The sequence below is a fragment of the Triticum aestivum genome, chromosome 7D (genome assembly GCF_018294505.1).
Source record: "Triticum aestivum cultivar Chinese Spring chromosome 7D, IWGSC CS RefSeq v2.1, whole genome shotgun sequence".
Taxonomy (NCBI): domain Eukaryota; kingdom Viridiplantae; phylum Streptophyta; class Magnoliopsida; order Poales; family Poaceae; genus Triticum; species Triticum aestivum.
Window position 1 is genome coordinate 70,753,580 of NC_057814.1, and position 11,976 is coordinate 70,765,555.

The 11,976-nt window shown below is 49.3% G+C and overlaps 1 protein-coding gene across 1 annotated transcript; it reads left to right on the top strand.

Annotated features, from left to right (window-relative positions):
• The first annotated feature begins 649 nt into the window (after nt 1-649).
• On the top strand, nt 650-2,783 carry LOC123168987 (uncharacterized). Its single transcript, XM_044586847.1, has 3 exons — nt 650-1,292; nt 1,429-1,723; nt 2,468-2,783. The coding sequence occupies exons 1-3, from the start codon at nt 786-788 to the stop codon at nt 2,506-2,508; spliced, it is 843 nt and encodes a 280-aa protein (XP_044442782.1). The 5' UTR covers nt 650-785; the 3' UTR covers nt 2,509-2,783.
• Nucleotides 2,784-11,976: the final 9,193 nt, after the last annotated feature.

The following is an 11,976-nucleotide window of genomic DNA, read 5'->3' on the forward strand; positions in this document are numbered from 1 at the left end:
GAAGACCCTTAGTGCGGCGTTGCGGTGGTGATCTGTTTTCCTTCTCCATAGGTAGCTGGTTCGAATCCTCATTCTGCACTTTTCTTTGTTTATTTTTCAGAATGGGTAAGTAGAAAACGTGAAAAAAATGAGGACCAAAAGAATCGAACTCATGACATCAACACCATGCAGGGCAAACGTAGTTGACCTTCCACTGAGGTACTACCTCTCTTTTGAAGAAAAGTAGTTCGTGATAATTTTATATCTAATTTAAAAGAATTTGAATTCAAAATTCAATTACAAATTTCGTCCGAAATTTGTTCGGAATTTCTCGGTAACCGTGGTTACCGAGAATTTCGCCCGCCCACGAGAAAATTTGCCCATTCGGAATCCAAAACCTTGATCACCACAACGCCATGACAGGTTGTGTTGGCCACTTGAACAACAACCCTGAAGATACGATTTGACATTGAGAACACATACTCTACATGTTTTTTTTTTAAACAGAGCAGTGTTTTGTTTTTTGAGACGAAGCAAGCGTTGCGTTGTGGTTGTGGACGATTGGACGTGCCAATCGTATTTCCTAGGCCACGGCCCAACAGCCCACCTACTGCCGAAAGCTGAGCACGGCGACGGCGTCAGACCACCTTGAAATACTCGGCCTTGGCGCCCGACGTAACCGTCGCAACCAACAGCTTTCGCTTCCCCTCGCCGGAGCTCCAAGAAACCAAGAACCCATAATCCCCATCTCTCCACCGAGCAGCACCCAACGCCTCTGCTCTCCCGCGCTCCAGCGTGGGCGAGCGATGGACCAGTTTCAGGACGGCGAGCACGTGCGGCTGCGGAGCCGCGTGCACGGCACGTACCTGCACGCCGACGAGGACGGCCATGGCGTCTCCCTCCCCAGGCGCGGCGCGTCGATGAACGCGGTATGGTCCGTGCACATCTACCACCGCGACGGCCCGCAGCTGCTCCTCTACAGCGCCGCCTACGGCCGCTACCTCGCCGCCACCGACGCGCGGGCGACGCCCGGCCACCGCGGCTTCCGCGCTGTGCAGTGCGACTATGACCGTCGGCACATGGAGGCCATCAAGTGGCATGCCGTTTGGGCCGAGTCCGAGAACTACGTCGTGCTCCGCGACGTCGCCGGCCGCTGCCTCCGCGCCAACAAGAGGTACCTCAGCCGGAACAATGGCGTCAGCGTCGACGACATCGACTACATCAACAACGTCAGCACGATGATGCACTTGCACTGGTTCGTGGAGCTCATCCCCGCCAGGGATGGCTTGCCTCCCCTTCCACGTCCGATTTGGGTGAGTCCGCCATGCCCGCTTCTTGAGTCTTCCCGAATTTGTTAACATGTGTCGGAATTTGACCACAAAGATTGCAATTCTTTGCTCTGTTTCTTTGGCTTCTTGATCGCATTTGATCTTTGTGACTCAACTGCAGCATCCCTTCCCCGGAACCGGAATAGTCACCGCCTTGTTGCCGTCGCGGATGATCCTGTACGTGCGGGAGGGCGCCGACGGGAGCCGCATCACCCGTGGCTCATTCAAGTTCAGGGGGAGATCCGTGTTCCGCCTGAGGAAGAAGCTGGTCCGCCGGCTGCGTGCCATCATGGACGTCTCCAAACTCGTCGTGTGCGTCGAAGCGGGTGCTTTCGGGCGGCTTACCCCACTCGTCGTCGACCTGCCCCGCAGCCGCCACAACCTCCACATCGTCGTCATCGAGGCCGGGACGCCAGGTGAGAGGCCGTCTCCATGTCCCCAACTTCTTACCTGTCTTCGGTACTGTCTGGAAAAACAGTTTCCTGGAACTGCTGCTAATCTGCTTCAGTTAGAACTGTTGTATTTGCGTTGTGGTCTCAAGCTTCAGTTAGGACTAATTTGCTTCAGTCAGGACTGCTGCTAATCTGCTTCAGTTAGGACTAATCTGCCTGTGTAGTCTGAAGCTTAGTTGGTTGTTGCATATTCACACTCTTGGAACTTGAGAACCAATTGTAATTCAGAAAGAAAAACAGTTTACTGAAACTGCTGCTAATCCACTTCAGTTAGAAGTAGAACTGTTGTATTTGCATTGTGGCTGTTGGACTAATCTGCCTGTGTAGTCTGAAGCTTAGTTTGTTGTTACATATTGACACTCTTGGGACTTGTAAAGCCAAATCAGTTGAGCTTCACATAGATAGAAGATACTGATACCTATATGGTTTAGCCAATTGTAATTCAGAAAGAAAATTCAGGCTGTATCCCATAAAACACTACACGGAATATGCACATTACATTGCTTTCAGGTTACTTGACATGTGTTACTTGACATGCTTTCAGATTATTGTGAGTTTATGACATGATTATGCCTAACCTTTTCCTCCTCACTGTTCCCTGAACCTGTTTTAGCAATATAAGATTTATTGGATCTTGTCACTTGAACCTGTTTTAGCAATATAAGATTTATTGTGACATCCTCACTGTTTCTTCTAAATTCTGTTCAGCCCACGCGGAGTTGCGGTGCCCGGATGTCGATGCAGTGTAGAGAAAGACCAGAGCAGGACTCCTGACCGTCGCTTCACAGTTCACTTCTTCAGAGTATCGCCGCCTCGGTTACGACGGCATGTGAATCCAGAACTTTTTGCACTTATTAGACAGGGGTTCAGGGACCAGCAGTTTTTGTGTTCCTGCTAGGTCTGTAATGTTTGTTCTCCTGACAGTAGAAAACCTAGTTGCGTTGGCATCACGATTATAGTATTCAGAAACTGTTTGAGCTCTGTAATGTTTGATGCGGTGACGTTATTCTAATGTTTGCGCTCTTATTCTGGTCACCACTTCAACGTTGCCAGCTTCGTTTCTCTTATATGAAGCATCGTACACATATGAGTTGAGCACTTCAGTTTAGCTGTGCCGCTTAAAGTTTCAGTACTATAGCAGAAAATGAGTTTCTGTTTTGAGTGAGAACTCTCAACTTGCTGCGTTTTCCTGTGCATCGGCAGTATTTTAGATCGCAAGCAGTCCCAAAGCTGACAAGAGTTTGCAGTACAGTAGCGAATATTTTAAGAAGTGCTTATGGTTTTAAAAAATATCCATGTATTTCGGTAAGTGTTCATACATTAAAAAAATAGTCGTATAATTTAAGAAGTGCTCATTCATTTTTTCAAAAAATGTTCACGTAGTTGTAAAAAAAGATGTTGTGCAATTTTAAAGTGTTCAAGCATTTATAAAAAGCCATCTAATTATAGAAGGCTCAGGCATTTTACGTTCTTGTAGTTTTCTAAAAGTGTTCACGACTTAAAAATAATCCTCTTAGCTTTAGAAAAGCTTTCACACATTACACACATTTACGTGCGGGAGAAGGGCGGCCAACCAGCATGGCCACCTGACGCATGTTGGTTGGCCGTGGCGAGAAACTTTTTATATTTTTTGGAGATTATTTTTGAAAGATGAAAGTGAGATTTTTTTTCTTTTAAGAAAAGTTTTTTAGATTATTTTTAGAAGATGGAAGTGGGACTTTTTTATTTTTTTATTTTTGATAATTGTTTAGGCTTTTTCTTTTTCTTTGTGAGATGGATGTGATGTCCACGTGTTGCGAGAATTTTTTTTTAATTTTGAGATGAAGGTGAGGTTTTTTCTTTTCTTTTTTCTTTAAGAGAGAGAAATACGCGCACAACTTCCTCTCAAGAGGCCCGCAATGGCAGGCCCGACTCCGGGGAGGGAGGGGCGATGACAGCAGCGCGCCTTCGGCTCGCTTCAATGCTTGTAGTCGTTGCTAGGGGTCTACGGATCTTGATGTAATTTTTACTATTTCAAATGTTCATACTAATACCATGATTGAAGTTGAATAGATCGGAAGTTTTCCCGCAAAAAAAAACATTATTGTAAATTAAAAATAAAACTCTTATATTTTTGCGCCGTGATAGTCTCCATTATTGGATAAGGTTTGCTCAACCTAGAGAGTCACTGCAGTTGGTGTTGAGATCGCAGTCACCACTGTTTATGTTGCGTTTGTTGTAAGTCTGTAACAAGTAATGGATAGACATTGAAAGAGATGAAAGGGAAGTGACTGTTGTGTGTGTGTGTGTGTGTGTTGTGGGGGGGGGGGGGGGGGGGGGTCGTCTATGGAGGGTTTGTGACCACATTGTACTTCTCCTGCCAACTCAGCGGTGAGAGGAGCGTCTTGGTCGTGGCAGCGCATTTGGTACACATAAGGCCATGGTGTTAAGTAAGTTTCTACTATTTCATTGCTCGAACGGATTATATCATGAACAATATGGAGAATCTTAACGATTGTGAAGGGGTGGAGACTATATACTCATAAAACATGTAACATCAAAGGGACAATTGATCTTCTCCCGTGTTGACAAAGTGCATGTATCATCAAGAATCACAATGTATGTTCAACTCGAAAGTAGTATCCAGAATCCAAACGTCCAATGATGAGGAGATGGAGACCCTAGGGATAGGAAACTGAAGTTCAGTTAATTGGAACAATACAACAGAGATACATCAAGATGGGACATCTAGATATAAGAACAATACAACTCACGAGATTTTGCCACACCCCCCCCCCCCCCCAAAAAAAAATTCACATAACATCTTGGAATCAGGTTTGTAGGTTCTTGCCTCGCAGGTATTTTTCAGGGGTGAAAGTATTACAAATTAAAATTATAGGGGCACTCTCCAAGACCAGATGCTGACCTTACCTTTAGGTTGGTACTGTATAAGTTGAATCCTATGTAGGTTATCATATTGTTATCATTTCTCAAATATTATTCCCTTTTTCAATGGAACGTTTCGAAAAAAAACTAAAGATTACAGTTTTTTTTTCTACTCGGCATGGTGTCAGGTACCTGATGAGGCAATTCTAAGCAAATATCAAATTGAACAACCTTGACATGGGACTCTATCAGAAAGTTGAGCATCTTATGCTAAATGTCTACATGCCATGGTAGTGAAATATGAACAACTGTCAGACCAAAAGGTTTGGTTGAGTTCATACACTTCTTTTAAAAAAGCTCAAGAGGAAAGCTATTTAGCATGGCTTCTACAAATATGACCACACACATGAGGAGTTCCTCACGATAGTCCCACAAAGTTACTATTTTGCTCTCTCTTCAAGAAACATAGGTGATAGTACCATGTTTGCGTTATGCTACTATGTTCAGCTTTTATAATATATAGTTTGGCTAGGTACAAATGCACGAATGCATTTCCAGAATTTCTGTACACTACGATGTTCCAGTGAATGCTATTAATTGTTTATATGCTTATCATGGCCGTGAAGAGGGATCATGTTATTCCTATCCATGTTTTTTCTCTTGTGAACTTCTGGTGCGAATCTTTATAAAGGTTAGACTCTAGACAACAAGGTTACTACCTATCGGGGTCTTATCAAACTTAGTCTGCTAGTGTATATATTTTTTTAGAGGAAAGGCATACGCCCGACTTTATAAATAAAGCCATAAGGCAGGTAGCAACATCATAACCAAAACGTATCAAACACACCCAAGCCCCAACGCTGGGCAAGACAACGAGGATAAAGTCATGGTACATGGCTTCCACGCCAGTACACGACACGCAGGCCGGAATAGAAGGAACCAACTAAGCTAAAGACTCAGGCCCAAAAGAATCCCTCAAGCATCGTGCTCTTGTCTGCATAACTGAGACACCGTGGTCCGGATTTTGTCTACCAGCATAGATAGCGCCTCTTGGTCGTCGGCCTTAGTCAATGATTTCCACTGCTGCAGGAAAGCACACGATTTAAATAAGCAGTTAGCCGGTTTAGCCGGAAACACGTGCTCGATAGTAAATTTGTTCCTAGTAGTCCACAGAGACCAGCATAAAGCCCCCAAGCCACCCAAAAGATCCGTCTAGAAACACCGGAAAGGTTGGATGCCAGGCTGCGCAACTCGGCAAAGGAGGCAGGGGCCCAAGACACATGAAGCCAGTCCCGCACACAACTCCAAATAAGCTTAGCCAGGTGACAGTGAAAAAAGATATGATCCGAGTCTTCCATCTCACCACAAAGAGCACAAAACTGGGAGCCCGGCCCGTTTCTCTTACGAATCTGATCAGCCGAGGGCAGCCGGCCTCGAAAGGCTTGCCACAAGAAATTTTTTATCTTAGGGGGAATACAGGCCTTCCAAACTTGGGAAAAACGACTGGTAGGTGTGCCACCAACTAGCTTAGAATAGAGCGACTTAACAGAAAACCGCCCAGAGGCAGAAAGCGGCCAGAGCACCGAGTCCCTGACCGTCGAGAGCGTAGGGAAGAGGGCAGTAAGACGTTGCCAATCTTCAAACTCTACAGGCGACAGAGAACGGCGGAAGGCCAGGTTCCACCCCTGGGAAGCAAGCTTCGCAATAGAAATATTAGGTTCAGAGCAGTAAGAGAAAAGGGTAGGGAAGGTCACCGAGAGAGGTGAATCTCCACACCACCAATCAAGCCAAAACCGAATAGAGGAACCATCCCCAACAACAAACTTAACAAAAGATTGAAAAACAGGTCTAACTTTGACCAGAGACTTCCAAAACTGAGAGCCACCACGCGGCAGAGCGAACATCGGGCTTGAGGATGGGAAATATTTAGCCTTAAGGATCAACAGCCAAAGGGGTTGATCCTCAGCGCTCATAATCTTCCACCACCATTTAATCATCAAGCATTGGTTCATGATGGAAGTATTGAGAATCCCTAACCCCCCAAGGTTTTTGGGCCTGCACATCAATTTCCATTTGACGAAGCGATATTTGCGACGGTTGTCCGCAGCATTCCAGTAAAACGCCCCACGGTGTTTGTCAAAACCAGCATGAATCCCAGCCGACAAGAGAAAGAAGCCCATAAGGAACATGGGGAGGGAGGAGAGACAAGCATTAATTAGGGCCACTTTACCAGCGTTCGTATTATATCTACCCCGCCAGGGAAGGACCCTGTTTCCCACCTTAGTGACTATCGGGGCAAAATCTTTGGCATGTAGCACATCCGGGGAAATAGGCAACCCCAAGTATTTGAACGGATAGGAGCCCTGCTTACAGTTAAGAAGGTGGGCCACTCGCGCGGCTTCCGACTCGTCCACACCAGTCACAACTACTTCTCCCTTGGCAAAGTTAATCTTAAGCCCCGACATAGCCTCGAAGCAAAGTAAAATAAATTTGAGGTGGGCAAGGCAGGCCTCATTCATCTCGACCAGAATAATAGTGTCGTCCGCATATTGGAGATGGGTGAGACCATGGGGAATGAGATTAGAGCAAACCGGAGTAATGTGCCCAGTGGCAGCCGCCCTAGAAAGGAGGCGAGATAAAGCATCTGCAACGAAATTGAATAGGATGGGAGAGGCAGGATCGCCTTGCCTCAGGCCCCTACCGTTGGCAAAGAATTTGCTAACCTGACCACTAACATTGATGGCAGTGTGGCCTCCCGAGACCAACTGCATAGTCCTATGGACGAGGGGCCCCTCGAACCCTTTGGCCAATAAAACTCTACGCGGAAAATGCCAACTCACCGAGTCATAGGCCTTCTAAAAGTCTAATTTTAGAATCACCGCTTTCGACTTACGAATCTTAAGATCATGAACGATTTCATGCAAACAGAGGACCCCGTCCAGACTGAAACGACCCTTGATGAAAGCCGACTGGAAAGGGCTAATGGTACGGTGGGCAATGGGGGAGAGACGAGTGGCTAACCCTTTAGCCGGAAACTTGGCGAAGTTATTAATAAGGGCGATCGGCCTAAATTGCGAGATCAAATCCGCGCCCTTGACTTTAGGAATAAGGGTAATGACGGCGTAGTTAGGCGAGAAATGTCCACCGTACCCAACCAAAACCCTTGGATGATCAAACAGATGAGAGGCCGCAACTGCAACCAATTTTTTTTGAAGAAGGGGATCGAGAAACCATCAGGGCCGGAAGCAGCCTGCGGGTTAGCCGAGCTAATCACCTGCCAAATCTCATCATCAGATAAGGGAACCATCAGGTCCGAATTTTCGTCCGGAGAGATCTTAGACCCCTCACCCCAAAAGTCAGGACAAAGGCCAAGCCTAGGGTCCGGCTTAGAGCCGAGTAGAGTAGAATAGAAACTAACAATGTGATTCATAATGAGGGACTGGTTAGAAACTCTAACACCGTCAATCAACAGAGTGTCAATGAAACACCTGCGGCGTCTGCCATTCGCGATCGCAAAAAAATAGGCCGTCATAGCATCCCCTTTTAAGGTCCAGTTAAGGGAACCTCATTGGCGCCAGTAAATCTCTGACTGTTGGTGGAGCAGCAGCAGAGCGTCTTCCAGGGAGTAGCGAGAAGCCCATTGAGAAGGTGAGAGCCCAGATGTGTCAGCAGATAGGTCCAAATCCCGGATTTGAGATTCGAGGGACTCCTTGTCTCTACGCAACTCGGCCGCCCTATTCCGAGGCCACCCCCTTAAGAATTTACGCAACTCATAAGATAGCTTGTGCCAATCATCCAAGGGGCCAAAGGAGCGGTGAGGAGAGGAGAGAAGATTAGTGATTTTAGAAGCCACCATGTCGCAAAAACCCCCCACAACAAGCCAAGAAGCATCAAACTGCAAACGGGAGGGAGAAACAAGAGAGAGGATACCCGCATCCAGGATCAGGGGAACATAATCAGAGCCCAGCGCATGCCTAGCCTTAAGCAGCGCGCGAGGAAATAGCGAGTCCCACTGAACAGAAACAAAAACCCTGTCCAGCACCGACCGGACAGGAGAGGATTGATGGTTAGACCAGGTGAAACGTGCCCCCACCCTAGGGAGCTCACGCAGCGCGCAGTTACTGATGAAATCATTAAAAGCATTGGCAAGAGGCCATGAGAAATTAGGATTATTCTTGTCGGCCGGAGAACGTAACAAATTGAAATCACCCCCAATTAGAAGAGGAATAGAACATGTTTCAATCTTAGTCGATAGTTCGTCCAAAAAGAGAGGAGCAAGCGTGTGATCCGCAGGGCCATAAACCACCATAAATTCTCACAAAGTGTTGAGCTGACGATGATGAACCACACAGCTAGCCCAAAAGATGCCATGATCAAAAGTAATGAAATCAAAAACGTCCCGCTTGGACCCAATCAAGATTCCCCCAGAGTGGCCCGAGGCGGGGAGAAGGTGCCAATCAAACCTATCCATCCCAGCTATCGCAGAGAGTTCAGAAGGGCAAAATGATTCCTTGAACGTTTCGACCAGCCCTAAAATGTCAATATGTTCACCACAAACCAAGTCATGAATCTGGTCACGGCGCCCCCTAGCACCGAAACCACGAATATTCCAGAATAGAGCTCTCATTTGAAGGAAAGGTTTTTAATACGGAGACTCGATCTGCACGGAGCCCCACAAGGCTTAGATCGCTTGGGACGCCCCACCTTAGCAAGGACCGGGGGGCCGACGACTGGCCACAACCATTTGTCGCCTCCAGCCCCCCGGCTTGGCCCTGAGCACCAGCAGGACCAGCACCTTTCGCGGACTCAACGGCCTTAGCAATGGCAGCCTGGGCTGCCTCATTGGCCCTAATGACAGAAAGAAGGTGAGAAGGGGAGCTCATCCCCGGTATCGCAGCCACCCCAATATCAGACATGATATGCAGCAAATGGTCATCTGACAGAGCTGGTAAAACAAGGCAAACAGGGGAGGCAGGGAGAGATGGTTAGGCAGACGAACCTGAAGGAGGGAGGTCTTTGGCCGCGGCACGCCGCTCCGCCCGCACCGCCACCGAGACGCCAGAGTCGCGCACACGCCGGCCCTTCCGCGCCGTGGATGCCGGAGAGTGCAGCACAGGGGAGCACCGAATCGGCAACGCCGGCCCAGGGCCAGACCCCGAGACGGAGCCCAGGTCCTTGTCCAGACGCCGAGCCAGACCCATCGCCGACAGCTTGGAAGTGGAGGAGGCCCGACTCTTAGCCGAAAATTTCCGGACCGAAGACTTCTTCTTCTTCTTAGTTGAGGGCTCGATGGAGCGCAAGGGGGAAGCTGGAAGGTCCTCGATCCCAGAGAAGGAGGGAGACTGCGGGCGAGTAGGCACATTGGAGCAAACTCCAGAGATGGGGGTCCCCTTACCAGCACCAGCGGCACGAGAAGCCAAGTCCTCCTTCTGAGGGTTAGGGGCAGGGGCATTGTCCTTGAGCAGCTCGCGTTCATCCGAATCCAGCTTATCCCATTCCGACTAGTGTATATCAATACTTGCATTGTAGATGGTGTCCTATTCTACCGCGATCTCATTCCAATGATTATAAGTAGACATAACTAAAAATCAAAATCCTTTCAATTTCGAATTGTTCTGCATGTATGAGAACAACAATATCACATCCGCTTCGACAACTCATAGCAATATTTATAATTTTATAGAGAGGATCAGATAGAAAGAACTCTCCAATCAAAAGTAGATAAAGAACAACCATGGCATGCCTATGTGCCAGCTGATAAACTAGTCAAGGTGAATCAAGCATGACGGTTTTATGAACCATGAAAATCATGTGCAAACTGAAATATTGTGCGGGTTCTTCTAGTGTAAATTTCTAACATTGAAACCCACATGAAACTAATTGCTTTTTTTTATAAAAGGAGGATGACCCCCGGCCTCTGCATCTGGGCGATGCATACGGCCATTTTATTAATTATTCTCACAAGACCTTACAAAGTCATACAAAAGTAAGACTAAAGCCGCCGTCTAAGCAACAAACTGTCGCTATACCTATCCAGTTGATGAAGGGGCGCAGATAGCCTGGGCCTAATACCAAACAGACATCACAGCCACGCCTAACATCTAAGACCTGAGACCCCAACCTAGCCTCTAGCCGTGTCTGGGGCACACACTGGTCCGGCGTGCTCTCAGAGGCCGCCGCCGCCAACTGCCACCGCTCCATCTTCAGAACTGTACTGATGCATCAACCTTGCTCGGTCTAGCTATCGTCGACGCCACCACGGCGCCAAACGGCACCTCCTCCCTGCGCACAAACAGCAGAGCACGATGCGGTCGGCACTGATACACCCCAGCGCCATGCTGCCAGGTATCACCAGCCGACACAGCTTGAAGTCCTTGGAAGATCTGTCGTGCGTAGCACCTCCCGACCAGGCATGACAAAGCGTAGCACCTGTCAGTCAGGCATGACTTGACATCACCACCGAAGCTCCGTGCAAGACGAAGCCGCTCCACCTCCTGCCTCTGACTTCCAGCGCTGCTCCGCAAACGATGCTCCCAAGAGAGAAACGACACCGCAGTGCCGCCATCGTCCGATCTGGAACACCAGATCCTAGGGTCTCCCTCGGAGCAGCACGAGTGGGTCGACACTAGTTACACGACAATGCCTCCATCAAGGTAACGACGAGAACGCCGCCATCGCCTGCCGTCGGCTCGGTTTTCACCGGCAACCATCTCTCCCCTACTCGCAGCCGTGACAAGATGATGGATCTCGAGATCCGATCACCAAACCTCTGGCCGGCCATCTCTGGAAGAAGATGACCACCACGTCCACCAGCGTCATCACGCCGGGCATGCGTCGCCGCCGGCACCCCCATGGTGCCTAGAGGCCGACAAGCCCCGACGAACACCACGCCTCGCCAGCCGCCATGGCCAGACCCAAGCACCACCAGATCCAGACCGGATCGGGGTGAAGGGCCCCAAGCCGCAACTGCCGCGGAGGCAGCACCACTGGACGGTGCCCAGCCCTCCAGCCCGCCGTACCGAGTCATCACCGGAGCTCCGCCACGCCACGCCGCCAAGCCGCCGCCGGGATAACTCGCGCCGCCGCCAGAGAAGCCGCACCCGCCGCGCGTCGGAGGGGCCCCAAGCCGCAGCTGCACCGCCGCTAGGCAGGGGCGCCGCCACCCAGCACGCCCTCCGTCGCACCGCTGGGCCCCGCCCAGCCCAGCGCCGTCTCGCGCCGGACGCCAACCGCGAGGAGAGGGGCAAGATCCCCGCCGCCACCAACGCTGGCCGGACTTTGCCCGGCGGCGCTGTGCGGTGGCGGCGGGGGGAGAGATCGACGAGGGAGGACGAGGGGCAGCGCGCTAGGGT